The 24,393-nt window shown below is 45.5% G+C and overlaps 1 protein-coding gene across 1 annotated transcript in view; it reads left to right on the top strand.

The window, feature by feature from the left end:
* Nucleotides 1-24,393, top strand: part of PRKDC (protein kinase, DNA-activated, catalytic subunit) — a 3,362,625-nt gene that overhangs the window by 3,117,546 nt on the left and 220,686 nt on the right. Inside the window, exons 78-80 of the mRNA XM_069621025.1 lie at nt 11,632-11,699; nt 12,049-12,269; nt 20,348-20,440. Coding sequence (XP_069477126.1) covers nt 11,632-11,699; nt 12,049-12,269; nt 20,348-20,440 — 382 coding nt within the window. The remainder of the gene's footprint in view (nt 1-11,631; nt 11,700-12,048; nt 12,270-20,347; nt 20,441-24,393) is intronic.

Raw genomic sequence — 24,393 nt, 5'->3', positions numbered from 1 at the left:
CTTTCTTGTACGGAAGAAGTCAGGATGGTGGCGGCCAATACTTCAAGTCCCAGAAGTTCCGGATGGTCATGTTGCAGCACGTGCTCGGCCAACTGGAGGAAGGAGGCTTTCTGTAAGATGCTTACTTTTACATCCCCACCCACCAAAAGCATTGGAAGTTCCTGCGGTACGTGGTCCAGGGATAGCACTGGCAGTTCAGGGCACTGCCCTTCACCTTGAAATTGGCCCATAGGGTGTTCATGAAGTGCTTGGCTCCGGTGGCGGTGCATCTTCATCTCAAGGGTCATCTCAAGGGCATCCAAGTCTACCTTTATCTGGACGATGAACTCTTCTGCGCCCGTTCTCACGCACTGGCAAACCGGCACACGGCGGAGACCATTCGTCTGCTGACGGATCTCTGATTCTCCAGCAATTATCCAAAATCCTGCGTGGAACCATCGCAGAATGCTCCGTTTCTGGGTGGCCATCTGAACTCGGTCATTTGCCTGGCGACCTCCTCGGAGGAGAGGGTGACGGCAATCTTGCGGAAAGTGCAGCGCAATCCGCAACAGTGCGAGCCATCAAGTCACTTTTCTGCGTGATATCTTCCTACATCCACCTCGTCCCAGTTTGCAGGCTGCAGATAGGGACCCTCCAGGAGTTTATGGACGCAAGGTGGCTGCAGGTCTCAGCCAGGTGGACAAACAAGATCAGCCTTCAACCAGGAGTTCCGGGCAAGCTCCTCGATGGTGGGCAGTGTGCTCACATTGCACGCAAGGCGCTCCTTTTCAGATCCCACGGTACCAGGAGACTGTCACCACGGATGCCTCCCACGAGGGGTGGGCGGCGGACGCCGGACAGTTGCACGCCAGAGGCCTCTGGCTTCTGAAAGAAAAAGGACCTTCACATTAATGTCCTGGAGCTCCAGGCAGTCTTCTGGACCCTCAAGTCATTCCTGCCACTGCTGAAGGGGAAAATGGTTAGAATGTTCATGGACAACACCGCCACCATGTTCTACATCCAGAATCAGGGCAAGACGTGCTCCCTGGCACTCCCATTCTTCAGGACATGTTCCTCATCCCCTTTCACCTGGCGGGCACCAAGAACCAACATCTCCAACTCGTTCAGAAGGGAGCTGCATTGTTACCACAAATGGGGTCTTTGTCAGGATCAAGTGACTCTTCTCTTCCGTGAGTGTGTTCAACCTTGGATCGACCTCTTTGTGACAACAGACAACTCCAAATGCCAGAGGTTCACCAGCAGGTTCCCTCATCCGAGGAGCGTGATGGATGCATTCTCGTTCCCGTGGGAGGGACTCTTCCTGTATGCTTTCCCTCTGATCCTGCTCCCTCTACAAGTGATCAACACACTCAAACAGTGTCCAGATGATACTCATCGCTCTGGCGTGGCCTCGACATATCTGGTAGCCAGATTAGCTCCATTTATCAGTGGCTCCGTCCATCCGGCTGCCTCCACTTCCCGATCTTCTCATCTGAGAAGACGGGGCGATTCTGCACTACGACCCAGCGTCGCTGAGCCTCATGGCCTGGCTCCTGCAGACCTATAATTTGGGCATTATTCCCTGCCACTGGAAGGTAAGATCCTAGCCAAAGCCAGAGCTTCCTCTACGTTGGCGACCTATGGCCATAAATGGAAAAGGTTCACAGAGTGGTGCAGGACTCAGAAAAGTACACCTCTGCGTGTCACAGCTCCTTCCGTACCTGATTTCCCTGGCCAAGACTGGCCTGGCTCACACCTCTATCAAGGTTCACCTGGCCGCAATATCCCGTTACACCAGGGCACCTGGTAGTCTCTTCAGGACTTTTCTGCAAGTAAAGGCTCCTGCTTCAGCTTCGGAGCTCCATGTGAGTTTGCCGAAGCTCATGGGGCCCCCATTTGAACCAATACATCAGGCCCCACTGAAGTTTCTCTTGTGGAAGATGGCTTTTCTTGTGGCGATCAACTCGTCCAGGCATGTCGGTAAGATCCACGCCCTCTATTGCATGCTACAATACTTGTCTTTCCACGCTACGACGGTGGCGCTATGGACCCACCCCATCTTTATGTGGTAGGTTCCTACAGAATTTCATGTCAAGAAGCCTTTGGTTCTTCCAGTCTCCTTCCCGAATCCTTCTACCCCAGCAAAAAGGACGTTGCATTCACTGGATGTTGCCCTGCTTTGAAGTTCTATGTGGCACGCACAAAGGACTTTTGGAAGACTTCGCCACTTTTTGTACATTTGTGACCTGTGAATCACAAGAAGGCCCTGTTAAGTGCTTCCATATCCATGTGGCTCTCCGCCTGCATCATGTACGGTCTGGCCTACAGACCTCTTTCAGGCTGGCCACAAGCCCATTCCACCAGAGCCATGGCAGCGACGACAGTGTTTCTCTCTGGTATTCCCCTGCTCGACATCTGCAGGGCTGCTCTCTGGAGGTCTACCCACACCTTCACGAGATTCTACTGCATAGCTCTCAACTCACACGTTTTTGGCGGGTGTCACCCGCCTTGTAAAAGGCTGAGTCACCCGCCAAGCCTCCTACACGGCCATTCATTCCAATGGGCGTCTCATTCGGCAAAAAAAAATCGGGTGAATTCACCCGCGTTGTGGACACAAATGGTTGAGAGCTATGCTACTGCATCAACAGGGATTCCAGGAAGGAATCCCAGGTCGGCCAGGCAGTGCTACGCAGCCTGTTTGTTGGAAGCAAGTCTGTACCAGGGGGAAGTGTATTGCTTCCGTTGAGCCCTGCCTCCTCCTGTGGTTGTGTATATGTACTACTATGTAATCGTATTCATGAGTATGTGAATCCATGCCAGACCCCATACTGGAGAAGTACCAATTTACTTACCTGTAACTCCTGTTTCCCAGCATTGGTCTGAAATGGATTCAAATGCGAACCCTCCCGCCTTCTCCTCTGTGGCTCTTCTTGGTTCATACTGCCATTTTACATGCTATACCAAATCTGAAGATGGCCACCAGGGGTACATTTTAGGGAGACTGTCATTGGATGAGGGCAGTGTGACCCAAAGGATAGTAATTGGTTTAGAGGAGAAATGCAGTTTTCAGTCTAAAGCGAAACTGCTTTTCTTCTTTTTTTACCGAGGATTCCCAGGCTGACGTCGAGGAATATTCATGAGCATGTGAATCTGTGCCAGACCCATGCTGCAGAGCAGGAGTTACAGGTAAGTAACTTGTTCCTTCTTGTTAGGGAGAATTCTCATTCAATGGCTAGTTTCCCTTACCTAGTGAGTCCCCCAGCAGCTTTGCTGGATTTCTGGAGTTTATTTTTTTCACTTGGTAAGATTGTGAGCTTTTCCACCACTCTTACCTATGTTTTGCTGTGTGTATTTCCTCTGTTCTTGTGATTGTGGACTCTGGAGTACACCACTTTAGTAGCCCCCTTCTTTTGTGTGTTACACAGCACCTTCAGTGCAGTGACACAGGGTTGTCTTTTAGTCTTCCCACCGACTCCATTTCTGGGGCTGACTACTGTCCCCCAGAAAAGGGTAAAGTTGCCATTAACTTTACTTAGTCAAATCACCACAGATCCAGTACACCGCATCTTCCATGGAGTACTGGAAAGGGTTAAGCCTTTGCCCTTCTTATCTGTACCTCCTAGAGCATTGTTTCGCTCTTTTAACATTTAGACTTGGCTGGTGGCAGTGGTATCTACCCTAACTTTTCTACCGCAATTATACTAGATAAGCGTGGTATTGTTTTAGGCTATTATATTAGCCTCGAACTTAAACCCGCTTGACCAAATACTTTTTCTTTTGGCTCTGGTTGGGTTTATTCGCCATTTCTTTTTGTTAAAGTCCTACTTGTGTTTTACTTTGCGCGGCAAAGTGAACACTTATGAAGGTTTTAGGAATCTTGTAATGTTGGAGTCTATTTTTGATGTCTGCTCCCCTGAGCTTAGACAGCACTTGGCTGATTCAAAGGAGATAGATCCTAAGGAACTAGCTAAGGCTGCTGACTTGTGGGTTCCCAACAGGGCTACTCACAAGGATTCTGGGGTAACTCAGAGAAAGGATGAGGGAAAGCAGCCACAGAATGACAACAAAGAGAATTCCAATAATTCCAATCCAAAAGAGGGCCCCAAACATAACCAGGGTACGCCACCAGGGAAACTGAATCAGGCTAGTGTACCATCTGGTCCCAAACCAGATGGAGGTCAGAACAAACCCCCATTCCAGAGAGCATTTGGAAAATGCTTTGCTTGTGGGTTACCTGACCATGTGGAAGGAGATCCCAGGTGTAAGGGTAAACCTTCAGGGGTCAAAACGGTCTACTTAGCCTTCTCCCAGGTGGATTAAGTACCTATGGCCATTGGAAACTTTCAGATACTAGTTGATGAGCCCATGAGAGTCTCAGCTAGTGTTTCTTTAGTGCCCTTGGGTCTTTGGGAACAACAGAACGTAGATGTCTTTAACTCAATCCCAGATAATACTAAAGAGTATTACAAAGATAGTGCTCTTGTGAATGGTCAGGAAACCCCTGCCATCAGAGACACTGGAGCCAGCATAACTGTGGTTGATGAATGTTTTTGCAAGGTGGAGGATGTTGCTAAGGTACCCAAACACCTAACCAAGTTAGCTGGAGGCCCTGTGCAAATGGTTCCCCAGTTACCAGCTCTCATCCAGTGTAATGACAAAACTGTCAGAATACCTGTAAGTGTGCAAAAGAACGTACCTGGGAGGGTCCTGCTGGGTAATGACCTTAAAATTCTTGGAGTTGTGTCTAGTACCCCCAGGCTCCCCAGCACAAGGAAGCAGGAGCTCCCAAGGTCTGCAAGGGAGAGAACCTTGAAAGGCTCTCCTGGGGACATGATGGAGGAAACTATCACCCCAAGTCCACAGGACTTACTTACTGCTATTGCAGGTCAGAAAGAGACAAAGGGGAAACCCAAGTCTGCCAGCAAGAAACCAGCAAGCATTCCTGTGCCCAGAAGGACATCTCCAAAACTGTCCAAAGTCACATCTGTGACTCCTCCACCAGCTGAGGCTGAGTGTGAGGTTCAACCCTGTATGGTTCAACTAGATACTGAGGAATCAGATCTAGAAGATGATCTTACTCTGGTAGGAGATCTTGACCCTGTTGACCATCCTGAGCTGCAGTCTTTACTGGCAGAAGGTGGGCCCAACAGGGTAGATTTCAGCAAGGAACAAAGTGTGTCCTACCTTGGAGGGTCTTCGCCTACAGGCAGCTTCACAGCTCAATGGAACTGAGCCTGTGAAGTATAGATTGCACTGGGAAGATGGCCTCTTCTACAGTGAACTGACAGAGTCAACCCCTGGCGACTGCAAAAGACTTGTAGTACCTCTAGTGAACCGACTCCAGTTTCTGCAGTTAGCCCACGAGATACCTTTGGCTGGTCACTTAAGCTTTAAGAAGACCAAGGAAAGGTTCTCTCTTTACTTCTTCTGGCCTAAGGTGGGCTCAGAAGTAGACAAATTATGCAGAAGCTGCCACACTTGCCAAACCTCTGGCAAGAGTGGAGCCAAGAATGTGGCACCCTTGGTGCCTCTCCCAATGGTGGGAGTTCTTTTTTGAGAGGGTTGGGATTGACATTGTTGGTCCTCTCGACCCTCCCACATCTTCAGGCAACATGTTTATCCTGGTTGTAGTGGATCATGCCACTAGATTTCCTGAAGCCATACCTATGAGGACTGTTATGGCTTCAACTGTGGCTAAGGCCCTACTTGGTATTTTTACCAGAGTAGGTTTTCCTAAGGAGGTGATATCTGACAGGGGATAACATTTTATGTCCCACTACATGCAAGCCATGTGGGAAACATGTGGAGTCACCTACAAGTTCTCAACTGCCTATCATCCTCAAACCAATGGGTTGGTGGAGACGTTTAACAGAACTATGAAGAGCATGATAATTGTTTTAGAAGAACCCCTTAAGAGGAAGTGGGACCTTCTACTGCCATGCCTTCTCTTTGCATATAGAGAAGTCCCTCAGGAGGGAGTAGGATTCAGTCCCTTCGAACTTCTTTATGGCCATCCAGTCAGAGGCCCTTTAGCCCTCATTAAGGAGGGGTTGGAGAGTGCTCCTTCCCCCAAGCCAGTCAGAGTGACTGACTATGTGATAGGTCCCCGGAGGAGAATGTCACACATGATGGCAGAGGCAAGTGATAACTTGAAGGCTGGTCAAGCTCTGGTCAAACATTGGCATGACCAGAAGGCTAACATGGTTGAGTTTACTCAAGACCAGCTTGTTCTTGTTATGGTCCCCACAAGGCAGAGGGCCTTGCAGGACACATGGATAGGACCCTTCAAAGTTGTGGGTAAACTTGGAGAGGTGAACTATCTGGTGGATTTAGGCAATCTAAGGAGGCTCCCAGAGTCTTTCACACCAACCATTCGAAGGCGTATGTCTCTAGACCTGACATAGGAGCTTTGCTTCTAGTTTCAGCTCAGGAAGAGGAGGAGGGTGAACCTCTGCCTGACCTCATCAGAGGCTTACCTTTGGATGAGCAAGTGGAAGGAGTTATTCCCTCTTCCAGTCTCAAATCTGACCAGCAGGATGAGTGCACGTTACTGTTAAATCAGTTTGCCTCCCCGTTCTCACTTTAACCAGGCTTGACCCCTTGGGGCCAGCATGATATACTCACTGGCGACGGTTTGCCTGTGAAAAGCAGGGGGTACAGAATGTCAGACAATGTAAGAACCCGTATAAGGAATGAGGTCAACAAGATACTTGATCTCAGGGTCATAGAGCCCTCTACTAGCCCATGCTCTAGCCCAGTTGTGTTTGTACCAAAGGCAGGATCCAAAGCGTTGAGATTCTGCATGGACTATAGAGCTCTAAATGCAATCACAAAGACTGATGTCCATCCTTTGCCTAGGACAGATGAGCTGGTGGACAAACTTGGTGCAGCTGTTACGCTCACCTGGTATCCACGGGGACGCCACCCAGCCCTGGTTGGATGATTTGCACTATCAAACCCTCTCGGTCCCTTGGTAATGCCTCTGGTAAAAGATGGGCCTGCAATATAGGAGAGCTGGATTAAATACCAGATTGTCTTTGTTTTCCCACCTCCCTTGGCCTCAACTCCTTCCTCCCCCTTGGACCTTCTCCTCACCTTAATATCGTAAAAGGTGGATTCTCCATCCTGCTCCTCGTGGCAGGGGCGCGTAGATGTGGGGGCGAGCAGCGACTAAGTTACTTCACTAGTGCAAGCCCCCCTGTGGGAATCCAGGCCTGCTGCGACTCCGTAGGTTTGCTGCTTTACAGTCTTTATATGCAGTTCTTATGTTCCGTTTAGTTCGAATAATAATGTCTTGCTTCTTTCCTTTTAGGTATGGAAAGGTATTTTGGTGTTGTCATGCAGTTTGAAGATGAGCATGGGCCGGTAGGCGAAAGCGATGTGTGCGCGATGCTGTCCGATGAGTAATGCGCGGCGCTGTTTTGCCTTTTATATTGCTAACCTGTGTCTTTTCTCTCCTTGCCGGTCGCGATGTTCCTCGCCGAGCGCTATAAAGTTCCAGCAATGATACTGACCAGGAGATGACTACCCAGGTAAGAATTGTGTGGCTTTCTTCATTCAGGAGGAAACGTGAGTAAACGCTTATTAATACTGTCTTTCTGTATCCTCTTTCCAGGTTATGGTATTCCAGGATGCATGCAGTGCCAGATGATGGAGTTCGTACGTTCAGGTGAGTGTAACTGAAGTCATTGATGGATTGAAGACAGGATACTGTTCCAGGTAACTTTCGTAGTGTTATTTCTCTCTCTGCAGGTCCTTGGTTTCAGGTAAGCTGGCATCAAAGAACTGGACACAGTGAGCGTTACCCTGCCCACAGCAGAATAACGCAAAGCATGTTCTGCTGTTTGGGTGTGGTTTAAATAGTCTCAGGTAAAGTAGTCCAGGTAAAATAATCCCAGGCCTGCCGCACCCAAAGTAGTCCAGGTAAAGTAGTCCTAGGCCTGCCACACCCAAAAGACTAGACCGCATAGCTCAGTTCCTTGTAACTGAGCTGTGTGTGCCTCCATGTTGGCTGAACCCTCCCCCCGCCCCCCCAAGTTAAATAGTCCCAAGTAAATAGTCCCATTCTAAATTTGGTCTTCATGATGGTTATGAGCCTGGCGCCATAGGCGCCAGTACTGACTCCAAGGGAGTCTTGGATTAGGTTTTAAGGCCTTGGACCTGGCCCTCACTGGAAGGCTGACTTGCCAGTGAGGACCAGGGGCAAGGGTTATGACAGCAGCCAAGTACCTCAGCACATTTGACCTAACGTCAGGTTATTGCCAAATAGCCCTGACAGACCATGCCAAGGAGAAAACTGCATTCTCCACCCCAGCTGGCCTCTACCAATTCAAGGTAATGCCTTTTGGACTAAAGAATGCACCTGCTACATTTCAGAGGATGGTCAATCAAGTTCTGAATGGGATGGAGGACTTCTGCATGGCATACTTGGATGACATTGCAGTGTTCAGCCCTACATGGAAAGAACATATTGAACACCTAGGCTATGTATTGCAGGCTCTGGAACAGGCCCATCTGACCAGAAAGGCAAGCAAATGTCAAATTGGTCAGAATACAGTGGTCTGCCTTGGACATGAGGTAGGAGGAGGTGAAATAAGGCCATTGCCTAGCAAAGTGCATGCTGTACAAAACTGGGCCACCCCTACTACTCAAACCCAAGTGAGAGCCTTCATAGGTCTCACCGGGTATTACAGAAACTTCATAGAGAACTATGGGACCATAGCTTCTCCCTTGAATGTTATCTCCTCTCCCAAATTCCCTAAAAAGGTCAGGTGGAATGAGGAGTGCAATCAAGCCTTTGAAGGTCTGAAGAAAGCCCTTTGTGAAGCTCCAGTCCTAAGAGCTCCTGACTATCACCAACCCTTCATTGTACAAACTGATGCTTCTAATGTAGGTATAGCTGCAGTCCTTAGTCAACCGGATGAGAAAGGTAGGGAACACCCCATTTGTTCATCAGTAGGAAACTGAAGGAACCGGAAACAAGGTGGGCAACCATAGAGCGTGAATGTTTTGCCATTGTGTAGGCTCTGAAGAGGTCTAGACCATACTTTTAGGGATCTACCTTCATCATTCAGACTGACCACCAACCCTTGAGATGGCTGATGCAAATGAAAGGGGAAAACCCAAAGTTACTCAGATGGTCAATCTGCCTGCAAGGATTTGATTTTTACATTGAGCACAGAGCAGGAAGTCACCACCAACATGCTGATGGTCTCTCTAGGATGTTTATAACCGACTAGAGGTATGAGAACCACCCAGGAGTGCATTAAATCCTCCTGTCCCTTAGTCTGGGGGGGCGAGTGTTAGGGCTAATTCTCATTCAATGGCTAATTTCCCTTACCTAGCGAGTCCCCCAGCAGCTTTGCTGGATTTCTGGAGTTTTTGTTTTTTTCACTTGGTAAGAGTGTGAGCTTTTTTTCCCCACTCTTACCTATGTTTTGCTATGTGTCTTTCCTCTGTTTTTGTGATTGTGGACTCTGGAGTACACCACTTCAGTAGCCCCCTCTTTTGTTTGTTACAAAGCACCTTCAGTGCAGTGACACAGGGTTGTCTTTTAGACTTCCCACCGACTCCATTTCTGGGGCTGACTACTGTTGTTGCCTTTAACTTTACTTAGTCATTTAACCACAGATCCAGGACACTCCATCTTACATGGAGTACTGAAAAGGGTTAAGCCTTAGCCCTTCTTATCTGTACCTCCTAGAGCATTGTGCGCTCTTTTAACATTTAGACTTGGCTGGTGGCAGTGGTATCTACCCTAACTTTTCTACCGCGATTATACTAGATAAACGTGGTATTGTTTTAGGCTATTATATTAGCCTCGAACTTAAACCCGCTTGACCAAATACTTTTTCTTTTGGCTCCGGTCGGGTTAATTCGCCATTCCTTTTTGTTAAAGTCCTTCTTGTGTTTTACTTTGCTCGGCAAACCAGGTTTGCCTTCTTTGTTCACTGTCTTTTGGTGGGCTTCTGCCAAGAAGCCCTCCTCTAGGCACCTGGGTGTCTAGGTGGGCTGAATGTGAGGGAGGGGTGTAGTCACCCCCTGCACAGGGTATCCTAGAAAACCCATGTAGCACTTTGCCATGATTTGCTGAGGTCGTTGCCTGGGCCGGACAGCCCCCCTGCTGCGTGATTGACAGCCAGGCTTTGTGAATGGGGGATTTTCGCATAAAAGGCAGGACTCTTGGGCTAGAAGTCAGAGTCGCTCTGGAACTAGAAGGAACCGAAGAGAAGCAGAGAAGAAGTCAGCTGCTGCAACTATCCCGTCCCGGTGAAGCCCTGCTGCAGTCCTGAGCTATCTACCCTTTGACGACCAGAGAAGATCCAGTCCGGAGTCTTCTTCCCTTGAGCCTGGTGGGTATAACCAGCTCATCTTCCACAGCCAGAGGAGCCTCTTTGTGGTCGAAATAGCTGCACACTGCTGTAGTGGTCCGGATAGGCATCTGAAGAGCCTCTCCTGTTTTTAAGGAGCGCACCTTTTATTCACCGTCGCTGCTGCCGGCGTCAGCCCTGTGTGGTGCAGACCCCTCCCGACGTCCTCCTTCTTGCCGAAGCAGCAGGAACCGTGGGTCTGCAGGAAACTACCAGGAACAACTGCCGTGGTACCAGCTTCTTCATTGAATAAGGTACTGTGTTCTGCTCGAGGAAATTTGGGTGAATCCCTTTTCTTCGCCTCCAAGGCTTGCCCTTGTCTTCCCTCTTTCTTATAAATTTTGCTTCTTCTGTTGACAATATATAAGTACTCCTGGCTATGTTGAATCGTGAACAATCCGACTGTGTGATCCTCGACAACAGGAACCCGGTTCCACTTGACACTGGCTCCGGCCTATTCACTTTTGAATTTCCGTCTAAGAGTGTTCTCTGGTTCTGTCTGCCTTGACAAAAGTATTGCCTATGATTTTTTTCCCCAACTCTCTCTGGGTATCCCAGGTGCTAAGCGTGTTTTTGCCCCGGTAACATTTCTTGCCGCGGATACGTGTTTCTTTAGTAAGACCGAACTGTCATTACTGTCAAAAAGTGATCGCAAGTGTATTCCCGGTAACGTCTTTTGTTTCACAACACCGGTCCGCTAAAACACAGGGTACTTACCTTGAAGTTATACCGTACAAAGTGAATTGGTTAGTTGTAGTATATTTCAAGTGTGGTTTTGAATTAATAGAAGTGGCGTGTTTATAACAAATGGTTTCAAAATAAATGTACTTATATTTTTTATTTGAAACCTTGAGTCAGTGTTTGCTTGAGTCACAGTAATTGTGGTCCCTTTGTGTAATCTCTGCTACTGCTCATATACTCTTCAGATAAGCCTGGCTGTTCCGCTACTGCTACCACCTTAACATAGTAGTACAGGCTTGTACCAAAGGTAAAACTTGTATTACCACCTGTAGTCTTAATTGTGTGTAGTGGTCCCTAAGGGCACTGCACAGGATTCTGCCTAACACTTCTGTAAACTATCCATTGGTGCACGTTTAGTTTATTGAGATTCTTACCCGAGTTTAGTTTATTGAATGAAAAAATCCTGTGTGCATTCCTACAGTACAGCTAGCTCATGTAACATTTGGCTGTTAAATATAGCTTGGTGCGTGTGATCAATGAAGTTCACAGTTTTAATTGCGTATCATCTTTTTATGATGTATTTCTTTTACTATATTTTCAGGTCAGTATGATGGAAAATGTAAACCTTTGCCGGAATACCACATGAAGATCTCAGGTTTTGATGAACGGGTATGATCGCTTTTTGTGGTGGTGGTAAGGGGGAAATTTGCCATTTTTTGAAGGAATTTAAAAAAGAATATTTGGGACATTACATGCTAAATGAAGTTACATCGTCATATGCTTAATTTCGTTTTCTTGCTTAACCCATATAACAACTGCTCTTAGATAACTCATCCCTTCATTTATGCAAATATCTGTTTTTTAGGACAAGCGTTGCTTTGCACTTCAAATGCATTTTATCAACTGATCGATGCTGTTCTATGTCTACAATTAAATTGTTAGGATTAATTGTTCCTAGTCATTGGTTTGTGAAATTCACTAGTTTCTAAAAGGTAATTGAAGTATATTTGTGTTTAAGGTAAAAATAATGGCATCCCTTCGGAAACCAAAACGTATAATCATAAGAGGGAATGATGAAAGAGAATATCCATTCCTCGTTAAAGGTGGGGAAGACCTTCGTCAGGACCAAAGGATTGAACAGCTGTTTGATGTCATGAATATCATTCTTTTCCAGGATGCTGCTTGTAGTCAAAGAAACATGCAACTAAAAACATACCATGTTATACCAATGACAACAAGGTAAATATATTCTATTTCATCACATTCACTCTAATAGGTCAAATACACACTTAATAAAATAGGAAATATGCTGTTTATCAGATTCTGTCATGGTTGGCCATTTTTAGGTGTATGTGCCCTTTATGTTTTTACTCCAGATATCATTTTCTTTATTTTCTTTTTAATTATATTTTATTGGTATGTCGACAAACAATACAACTCAATAGTGCTATGACAAGAGAAAGGGACATGGTGTTTCTGTGTTAGTCAGTTCTGAGTATCAAAGAAGGAAAATAGAGCCAACTACATGTCAATCTTTCCATATAAGTTATAACCGGGATTGAACAGTCTGTCTTGAAGTTCATACATGCTGACTTGACAGTGGCTCTGAGTGTACTCCATTTTTGTTCACCCAGGCCCTGTCGTAGGAATCAATGGATTCCTGAACAAAGGCAAGATGGCCACAGTAGCCTCTTGGTTTCTTTTGCCTTTACACCTTGTTTCCCAAAGTCCTGGGAAGCACTGACTCTTTCCCTTTCTCCCTGGCTAGCTGTTGGGTGGAAAGAACATATATGGCTCTGGGGTTGCCTCTTGTCAGACTGACTAGAGCCTTCCCATGGGCTGTGTGTTGTGGGTACACCCTTGGAGTGGGACCTGTATGATTGGAGTCTGAAGCCAACTCACATTCTGTGTTGTGGGTGGCTGGTTATGGTCTGTGTGACACAATGCCTGGGCCACCCCTGACTGAAACTGGAGTGAATGCAGTGTAGTGTGCTGAAAGGCTGGGTGCTTACTCCAATCCACATTCTGTGTTATGGGTGTTTGGATTGGGTGAAATGGCCAGAATGCCTGTGAGCCTGATTGGCTGCCTGCATGCATGAATGCACTCATGAATGATTTGCTGCCTGAGCCTGGCTCAGCCTGAGTGTATGCGGAATGCGGAAACAAAGGGACCTCTCACTCAACAATTTGTTCTGAAGCTGAAGTCGATGATGCAAGAATAAGCTTTTCCCTGGAGCCCACTTGGAGGAAGAAGTCTGCTGCTGCATTTCCTTTACGCAATACGAAAGCTGCAGTGCTCTTCCAAGGACTACTCCAAGAGAGGACCTGGATAGGAGACCTCTCCCGAGCTCTGAGGGACTATCGTGCACCTGCTACTCTTCATCAGAAGTACCCTGGAAGCCAGTCCTGCGTGCCTGCCGTCTCGAGAAGGGGTCAAGAAGAGGAGTGCTTGGACATCTTGTTCCAAAGAAGTTCAGTTGTGTCACTCAGGATTACGGAGGAGTGTTCGTGACAGCTGGAAGCCAGATTGCTGTCTACCGCCTAGAAAGGGGGGGTACCCTTTCATAGTTATGCTATGCTATAAGTTATACACCCAGAGCTGCAAAAGTTCCACCTGATGAAATAGTCTTTCAAGGGACATCGCTGACACGACATCTGACCACTTTTTTACTGCCGAAGAAGATCCCCGTTCGCTGTGTGCAAGGGAAGGTCAGCCGGTGGGTTTCCCGCAACCGAAGTCCAAAGACGTCCCAGGGTCCAGCCTTGGTGAGGGTCCTTAGTCCAGTCCAGTGGTTGAGTCCAGGAAGCCAGAAGGGGTCTGTGCTGTGGCTGCAGCACCGGAGAACCAAAAGCTGGTAAAGTTTGGAAACCCGACACCTACTTCTGCTACTGCACCCGTTGCCACTGCAAGGCATCCAAGGTTCCCAGGGGTCTTATCTTCTTGGCTCCCTTGCCCCTGCACTCGCTAATTTCTGTAACCACTCTTTTTCTACTTGATCTTTCCTCTCCTCCCTCAAACACTCCTTTGTGCGCACCTACCTGAAAAAGCCTTCTGCAGACTGTATTGCTCTCCTCAGAGTACACGGAAAATCATAAATCACCAATGCAATTATAGAGCCAATACTTTGAACGCAGAAAGACGCAATAACTCGCAACCACACACTCTTAGAGAAAATAATGAGCACTTATACGGCTATTTATTCAAAGTTTAAAAGCAACCAGTAACATAGAAATAACTCACAGCAGTAACATAGACATAAATCACAGAAGAAGCAAAGAATGCAAAAGGAAATACATCACCGTGAGCGTAACTGGATTCCTCATCTCGCCCAGAAGCGGCTGGAAGACCCCGGGAACAGCCAGGCCGAGAGCACCACAGCTAACAGGAATGCCGGACGTAAGCGTCCTCTCCCGGCTGAAGTCCCACCTGACCACCTCCGGGGCCCTGCATATATGCACACTCCGAAAAGGGGTGGCGATTCTCGAACCTTCTGGAAATGGCACTTGCGCATTGATGAGCAGCTGTTGGTTGCCAGCTCGGTCAATCGACAGCCACCCTCAAGGAGCAGAGTGCCTCCCTCCTCTAAAAACACGCTCATAACAAACCATAACAAAGTTAGCTTTCCCAGCAGAAATGTCCTTGACCACATACCAGGTTTGGAAAGCATGTTTTCCTCAACACCGTGAATCTAACACTCAGCAAAATGTGTGCAGCTTTTCACTGCGGCATGAAGTAAATATCCATCATGGCTCCGAGCACTCCCATAATGCACTGCACACCAGCGCCATTTTAGTTCAAGCATAACAATTCTACCCTTGGATATTTACCTTCCATAGCCCGGTGGCAAAGCAGCCGGTCCCTGAAACCTACAAAACATTAAAACTAAATTGGGAATACATTGAATACAACAACAACAAGCTATTATGATAGCTAATATAATGAAAATGCAAGCAAAAGCGTAACGTAGTGTACCCCCAATATCAGGTATCCATGAAAATAACCAATCCCACCAATTCCCAGTACGATCATGAGACACTTGAGAAATTAGATCCCTCAAACCTCGAATATGACTTTCAATGGATCGTGAATGGTCACTTAAATTGAAACAACACATACCTTCAAATGCGTTTGCACCCTAAATTATGCTTTAGCAATAGGTAATCAACAGCAGCTCTGTTCTGCAAAGTTGCTTTTCTAATAACTTGACTATCAAGGAGTAATTCTTCTAAGGTCTGAGAAGTATGATTAAGGCTTTTGACTACTAAACATGCTAATTTCATCAAAGATTTGTAACCCCCAGCAGCTAAACCTCAAACTCCCACTAATGAAAGGGTTAATGCTAGAACCTCAGCTTCTGATAACAAGTGTACATGTGAATCATAATCCGGAGATAGACCCACAGATTCGAAAGTTGACCTTTTACCTCGAGTTATCTCTGGGTGTAAAGGAAACATCATTAGTCCTAATCGAGTTAAAGCACATGGACCTCCGGAAATGTTAGCTGGAATATAAGTGTATGTGATGTTGCCACATGAAAAGAGCCATCCTGTTTGAAGTTTTGCATGATTCAAATGACTGGCAGCTATCACTGTATGATTACAAGACATAGTATTATTTACACTGGTGCATGTGCGTGGCACTCGCGAACACAGTCTCTGCTCAAACATTGTATGATTGTGCTGTTGGGTTAAATCGATCTGTTGGCATTTGCCAATTTCTTGTGCATTGCAGGTCATAAAATAACATAAATCACCTTGGGTTATATTATAAGTAATAACACGTGTCAAATTTCTCCATTTGCGATCGGTTTCTTGGCAAAACCTACAGTACTCATAAACGGAAAAAGATTGCCTAATATCCGAATCTTGAACCAAAGAATCATTGTGTGTGACGCCCAAGATATGCTTTAAAACTGGAACAGGCGTCGGCACTGCTACTAAGCACGTAGTCAGTAAAGCTTCAGCATTGGGCACATCAGTAAGACAGAAGTGCGATATGTTAAGCACCTGCTGTGCCAGATATATCCACATATTCTCCGTCTGGGTGATCATAGGAGAATGTTTTCGCTGTCCTGAAAATGTTTCTTGCATGACTGGCATCAAGGTTGTTTTCACTTGCCCTTGTCGTGTTTGCCGCATTTCACAAATCCATGTCTTCGGTCTGGCTGGCTTTTCGGCATCGGCATAAGGCTGCTTTGGGACAACATTATTCATCACTATCAGTATCCCCTTGATCACTGGCACAGATGTGACATTTTTCGTTGGTAGCAGCAGGCTGTTTAACTCTCCCAAATGGAGTCCATTTAGTATCACAATTACACCAGCCAGACACAGGATCTACAAGGCAAACCCAGAAAAGAGGTATCAGTGTTGTACATCACTCTCTCAGGTAACATTTGTCTGCGGGCACATATTGCCATTTCTTTCTACCAGGCTCCATGACTAGAACTACTTGATATTTGCCTGATGCAATGACATCTGCGGGCACTGGTGGGCCACTTGGCTTTTCCACCCACACCTTTGCACCCGGTACCATACTGTCTGAAGAACCAAAACCGCGATCCCCGCGGGTAGTTAACACTGTAGGAGGCTCCCCCTTCTTAATCATGGACAACTTAACGGGAATAATGATCAATTGGGCCACTCGATCACCCTTGTGGATCGATAACAATTGGTCCCCACTATGCATTAGGATGACTGTAATCTCGCCTTGGTAATCAGCATCAATTACCCCTCCCAACACTTGAACTCCCTTCAATGCTAGGCCAGATCTAGGGGCAATCCATCCCATATGCTCTGGGGGAATTTGTACTCCAACCCCTGTTTCAATTACAACCATCCCTCTCGGGTCCAATCTGATTTCTTCATGGGAATGCAAGTCTACCCCTGCTGACTCTGGAGTTGCTCGATAGGGAGCTAAAGAACCGGGAGTAATTTCCCAGTACAATAGTGTTTCTCTGACTGAATTGGGTTGAACCTGTAAAGTAGGAGTCATTAATCGCATTAAAGGTTTTTCATGCTCATTCACAGGTCTATTGTTTAATACTTGCACTGCATCAAACACACGATCACGCCAGCCTGCCAAATTGCCATCTCCAGATTTGCGCAACTATTCTTTTAATAACCCATTCATTCGTTCAATTAACCCTGAAGCAGCGGATAATAAGGTACGTAATACAACCACTCAATGCTCTTTTCCTGACAATACTCCTGAATTAATTTGCCTTTGAAATGTGACCCATTGTCACTTTGAATCTGCAAAGGCACTCCATAATGTAGTATGATCTGATCTAACAACCTGATGGTGTTCAGTTGTTTTGCACGTTGCATAAAGAATACAGGAATCACTGTGAGCAGTTGCTTAGATCTTAAATGGATATACCCAACAGTGTTTCAGTCCTGAGCTATATGTTATACATTGCCATATGTACTTTTAGACTATTTGAATTCACACTGTGATACCAAAACATAAGTTCCTCAATGGATTCCAAATCATAAACATGATTACCATAGTACAAGTGGTATACTTTTAACAAGAGGGGACACGTAATGAATAAATGTTTAGCTGTTTCGATGATTTGGGGGTTTTTTCACACCCGGCAGAATCTAGCTACTATGGTCAGTTGGTTGTAGCATCCTTTGTTAGCAAGGACCGGTAGATGATCTATTCTCAAAAGAAGAAGAAAACGTCTGAGTCTACTGGAAGGGCACAAATTCAAATAGTTCTGTGTGTTCTTCAATGAGTATAAAATATAATGTACAAACTGGTATTTTTTAAGTTTGCTCAAGTGCTCATAATTTTCCAGCCAGTCCCAGAGGTCAACACGTTTGGACAAAGCAATTTGCGTAGAGTTACTAGTTCCGCTCCAACTGGGAATCCAACATATAGCTTTATGAAAAGATTCAATTTTTGCTTTTAAGGGATAGTTACATGACTCCTTGGAAAGTTCTTGATAGATGGAGGCCATCAGCGAATTCACCGGGTTTTTGCACATCTTGTGTTATGTCTCGACTCTTCTTTTCATCACGATTGATTTTAAAGATACGAGGCCTAATTCGAGCCTAATTATGGCCATTGGTATGCATTGTGGGAGGCCTAGTATTCTCCTCCAGAATTTTCCCTCAACCAGTTGGAGCCATTTCAAATCAATGGATAACGGCGCATCCAAGCTGTCGAGAACTTGCGTAAATAACTGGCGAACACCTCTTATTGTATATCCACAGTTCTTAATAGTAAAACGATGGATCAAAGCTGTTAGTTGTGCTGCTTTAATTGAGCGTGATTTAATACAGGAGATATAATCACCAGTTGCATCAATTTCCACTCCCAGATATTTATATGTGGGAGTATATTTTATTTCGTGATCTTGGATGATTAATTTGGGTTGGGTGAGCTTCCTTCCTGAGAATACCATAAATTGTGTCTTTTCTTGATTGATAATTAGACCATTTGTCTCTGCATATCCCCACAGTGCGATTGCCAACCTATGTAACCCACTGAATGTGTGATCCAATATGATAAGATCGTCGGCATAAGCAAGTACAGGGCAATGCTCAGATCCAACTGTGGGGGGACAGTTATGCACTGCTGAAACCGCTACAGGGGTAAATAAATTATACAAAAATGGAGCCGTCACGCAACCCTGCTTGACTCCCCTATTCTGGACAATTAAATCAGTCATTGTGCCCTGAGAGTCCAGTTTAAGCCTAGCAGTGGTATTATGATGGATAAGCCTCAAGTACTAGTGGAGTTCTTCAGGGCAACCCAGTCGTTCCAGTTTCCGCCATAGTATGTCTCGAGGTACTAGATCAAAGGCGGCTCGAAAGAAATGTATCTTCCCCCCTCCTCTCTATATCTGGTCTCTCCCATGCTCTTTGATATTGCTCTCAAGTCTCATTGTAGGTATGGTTTCTGTCTGGGGTATAGCTCCCAGCATCTTCTGAGGTCGATATTTCCGTCTTCTCTCTCCCAGTGACTGGGATATAGTTCCAAGCATCATCTCCTATCTGTCTCTTGGTACTTTTGATGTCTTCCCTGATTGCCGTGCTTGTTCGTTAATTGCAATGGTTAATTATTTGGTTGGTCCTCTGATAGTGATTGGTTCTTTCCTTGTTTCTCTAGATCGTCCTATGTCCTCTCAGGCTTATCCTGAAGCTCGTCTGGTGTCCCTGATCATTATTACCCTGTTGGTGATAAGTGGCAATTATTGTTGGTGCTGCAGAGTCTTAATACCTAAAAGCCTGGTCTGCCAATTTGAAGTCAGACGAAAGTTTGTTTTGTGGCTGCACAATAGCGTACCAGCATCTTCTTGGTGTTTATTAATTTTTTTGTGGCTTAGGGAATTGGTAAGTGGAGCTGCTCCTCCTATGTAGGCTCGTGAAGGAAGAACCTCTATCCTCCAAATGACCAATAGGCTTTCTCCATTCACTTGTCAGCATTACTGTCACAGTCAAGTGCGGACATAGTGAATCATTGACAACTGCTTTGGTGATGTATCTTCATCTCCTCTATCCCTGCAAGGATAACTTATTGGGGGCAATCCTTTCCACAGTCTTGCTTTATATTTATGAAAAGCAGCAGGGTATGGGTTTTGGGCCATTTCCCTTGATATGCGGTTGGGGAAGCAATGCAGTGGCCAACTTGCTGGTCCAGATGTAGCTGGGAATCCATAGGAGGCTGAACCCTCCCTATTTAGGGGTTATGTATTGTTTGGGGAAACCACTTAACATTTAATTCACAGGCCACATTGCAGGATAGACAAGTTGCTTGTGCGGGTATATAGGGGTGGTGGATGGGTATGGGTCTGGGGAATCCCTTGTATATCTCTTCAGAGATTTTGTGCATCCCTTGTCTCCTGAGAGTCCCAAAGGGGGGATCTTGCCAAGTGACTTTGTCATAGTAGACCTCTTTTGTAATGCTGCTGAGAAAAGCCTCAGTTACATCCTTAATGAAAGTAAGTGCCTCAAGGCAGCACAAAAGCCTGTTGAATCATTTCACTAGTTGCTGTGGTCTCTCTTTTTAGGCTGAATACTTATCTGACCACTCTAAACCGCTCGTGCTGAATGTCTCAACACTGTGCATATCCTCTTCTGATTTCAGAGTTACTTTTACAAGGCAGCAGTACCACTGGTATATCTCTTATAAGGTACTTCACTTCCTCATCATGCACTGATACCAGAAATATCTAATTGGGAGCACCCTAGCATGATATTAATGCCTGAGTCTCATTGAAATGCGATGTGAAGAGAATTAGAATATGTAAAGTATTTCTTTCTCAGACCCAGTGATGGTGATACATTATTTTCTTGTTTTTCAGGCTTGGACTTATTGAATGGATGGAAAACACATGTACCTTAAAGGATTTTCTATTTTTCAATATGACAGAGGAAGAAAGAGATGATTATAGGAGGTAAGAACATTCTTTTGTTTGACAATGAGTCTATCGTCTGCCAACACTGTTTTCTAAAATATTTTTCTGGTTTGGTATCAACCAATTATTCTTGAAGTACTGTGTCAGAAACCTTAGCCTGAGGGATCACAGTTTAGGAAATTGTTGAAAGGGTAGGCTTTATTGATTGAAGCAGAGGCCAGGGCCGAATAGTTTGACTATTTAACTTCATAAAGCATAGATTGTTATTTTAGCCCCTAAATTGCTTGAAGTCTATTGTGAAGAATCTGATGGTATTCTCCCCAGAAACCTGTTCTGGGACCCTCCTCATGTGGCCAGGTAATTGCAGACGTTTCCTGATCGTGACCCTGGGGGTGGTGTACTGCATTGAGGATCACACGGGGGGGGGAATCAGACCAGGAAGAGTGGGATGAGCCCCTTTTTAACTTTCCCCATAATCCCACCCTTTTCATGGCTTTTTTGCGAAATTAAAGAAGTGGAAAATTCTCCCTTTGATGAAACAAACTACGTGTTCCAGAATCCTAGATGAACTGAGACGAGGTAGAGGTATGAAGAGGCATGTAGATGTAGTATTCAGGCAATTAGGCCTAATAGCCATTGCAAGGGTCAGGCAATTGAAACTAATGGCTCACACCTGAAGCCAATTGCCAAACCTGTGAGGCATAAAAGGCTGCAGCAGGAGAGGAGAGAAAGAAGGTGCTGGAGCAGGAGTTGGAAGGTTGGCTGTAGTAGTAGTAGTAGTAGTAGTAGTAGTAGTAGTAGTAGTAGTAGTAGTAGTAGTAGTAGTAGTAGTAGTAGTAGTAGTAGGGCACGAGTCTGGCAATTCATGAGGAAGTGTGAGCACGGAAGGGACGCCGGAATGTGGAGACATCAGATTTCATCTGTAAGTTCTAAGAGGGTCCTGTGTTTTCAAAACCTGCATTGCTGTGGCTGCACTCAGGAAGACTTGCTCACAGTGGAGTTTTCCCCATGTGCACCGAGTTGCTGTGATTGCAGAGCCGTGACTGTGCTGAAGCCTGAGGGCCGTAGCAGAAGGCAGGCAGAGGGTCTGGGAAGTGAAGGAGACTCCCATTTAACGTGGCTGGAATGGGACACCGTGATGCAGAATGGTGGGGGTCCCAAGTGTGCCCAAAGCAGTAGTAGAAGTTGAGGAAGTCAGGAAAGTGAAGCAGCCTGCAACCGCAGTGTTCCTGGAGCTGTTGAGTGAAGTACGTTGTTTAGGTTCACGCAGCAAGCCTTGCCGGTGACTGTAATCAGCTCTAAAGTAACTTGTGTCTGCTTAAAAGCGAGTACAAACTATTTGTTCTGAATATATTTCTAATAATGGAAATGTAGCATGCTCATTAATAGTGAAAGCCATAGTGATCACGTAGAAAGTAAACGAACATCACATCCATTTTTGATCATTTTACTGTTGCCGAAGTGGTCGCGTGTCTTCAATTGAACAAGGAACGCTTGATAAAACCATTCTGAAAACTAAAGTTGACTTTCAGAAGAGTTACAAGTAAATACAGCATCAAAGGATGGTCATGTGTGGCCAATTGTGTCTCCCGACAGTAGTCTGAAATCACCTCTGTGATATTATACGGGAATACAATAACTGACAATCATTTAAGGTTACAAATCTTAGAGTGGTCGCGTGTGCCTCAATGTGTTTTTCCTCTGATGACAAAACCTTGTAGTATTATGAACAATCTTTCTTTAATTGTAGAAGTTGTTATACTGACGCGGAGAACAAGCATTACCAAAGCCAAGAGGCGAACCCTTTCCATAGTGAAAAAAGTCTTATTCAGATCCAACCACCTGATCCGTGAGGTTGTTAAAGGTCCAGTGTCATCTGATACAAGTATGGCATTGTTACCTGAAGCTGGAGGAGTGGCTATACAGCTTCTGGGTAATCACTGGAACCAAGGTGGTGTGCATAAGCTGGGGAATGGAGCTGGGTACTTGTTAAGAAGATTAAGAAAATAACCTGTAATGCTGAAGACTATTGAAGCTGAGAGAAAGTCAGTCTTGGGCCATAGGCGTATTATACTTGTGGCAGTAAGACAGACAAAAGAGGCAGCCCTTTTCTTGGAGCATATGAAAGAAGAGTGCCTTGCCTACCTGTAGAGGTCGAAGTGTCTTGTCTTTATATGCCTAACTATTCCCAAATATAAAACTGAAGCAGAAGTATCTGAACTGTGGTGGTGTATAATTCTGTCAGTGGAAGTTACATTGAAGTGGTTTGGAGTAGTAGTATACTGTGGGACAAAGGGGACGGTTGTCATAGTAACAATAGTAGAAGGGTGGTTGTTGAGAGAAAAGCAGCAACCCAAAGAGAAGCATCCTGACAATTATACCAAATGTACTGCAGAGGTCCTAACCAATTATAAAGTTGTAGAAGACAAATCTATTCTTTGAACTGTGGCAAATCTTGGAATGAAGACATCCAGGATTGCCATTGGTGCTGTTTTCTTGGCTGAAATGGGAAGGAGATCTTTTCAACTGAAACCAGAGAATTATTCCGAGTGGATTTTTGTTTGATGAACTTTTGTTTTGACTTGGAACTTACAAGAACTGGTTGAAGACTTTTTTATTTTCCTTTGAAGATTTGGGAAGTTGACTTTGGAAAACCCTGGTGAAGGGATTCTCCCAGGACAGATGAAGGTCATCCAGATATTATTCAATTCTTGTTTATTGTTTCATGGTGTTTTATTCAATGCTTTGAATGTTTTGTTGTTTAGTATGAGGGTCAGTTTACCTATGTTCTGGAGATCCTCAGACCCCCATCTTGCTCTGATAGGCTCTGCTGGGCTCTCCTGGACTCTCTTGGGCTCTCGACACTCAGGAAAAAAACTCAGGCAGCAAAGCATGAGGCAGAGACAGCTTTTCAGGAACGTTCCGTTTATTCACGCCAGAAAGGGAAACCATCGACCAGAGGAAAAACTGAAAGGAACTTTTTGTTTTGTATATAGCACATCAGGTCCTCTGAGGCAAGAGACTTTGTGTAAAATAGACTTGGCCACAGAAGGCCCTGATATTTTGGAAACAAACTGGACGCTCGTGCTGGAGAAGCCCAGAAGTGTGCTGTGCGCGAGAATCCCGCCTTTCCCCGTGCTAAAAACGTGGGTAAGGGAGAACCCAGTTATATCATCCTGACTCATTATTTGGTTGACACTTCTTTCTCTTCTGGTGAACATTATCCCACACTATTTTGTATTTTAGCGGTAAGGATTGGCAATAGTTTATTTTTTAGTATAGGGCCTTTTTCTTTCACAAGACCCCACTAGGACTGCTTTATTATTATTTGATGGTCGTATCTCGCTCCCATCTTAGATTTAGGTTTAGATTAGGTGTTTTTCTCGCCCATTTATACAGTTTAATAAATACCCTTGAACTGTTATCACTTGTGTATGTCTTTATGGTTGCCACCATGAGTTCCTTACAGCATGCAGGTGGAGAAGATTTGAGGCGTGGTACAGGGAACGGGAGATTGATCCTGGCTCTTGCCCCACCACTAGAGTGATGGAGTTCCTTCTGTCATTGGCCTCGGCAGACCTTCAGGCCACCACAGTCAAAAGATATTAGGCGACTTTGTGTCCAAGAGGTCTTCGGATCAAGGTTACTTTTTTACAATTCCGGTTATGGCCAAATTCCTGAAGGGCCTCGAGAATACCTTTACTCTGGTTCCTTTTGTTGTCCCAGATTGGGATTTGAATCTGGTTCTCAATTTCCTGATGGCTGCCCCCTTTGAGCCCTTGCACTCTTGTTCATTGTGGCTGCTTATGCTAAAGACAGCCTTTTTGGTTGCCATTACTTCTGCCAGATGTGTCAGCGAGTTGCAGGCCCTTTGCTGTAAACCCCAATTTTTATGGTTCTTTTGCAAAAGGTTTACGCTTAAGCAAAGGCCGGTGTGCATTCCAAAGGTAGTGTCAGAATATCACCTTTCGCAAGCTATAGATCTGGCTGTA

This window comes from Ambystoma mexicanum, chromosome 5q, assembly GCF_040938575.1.
Source record: "Ambystoma mexicanum isolate Mex_15411 chromosome 5q, UKY_AmexF1_1, whole genome shotgun sequence".
NCBI lineage: Eukaryota > Metazoa > Chordata > Amphibia > Caudata > Ambystomatidae > Ambystoma > Ambystoma mexicanum.
The sequence above is the reverse complement of the archived record's forward strand: the minus strand, read 5'-3'. Positions and strand labels throughout refer to the sequence as shown.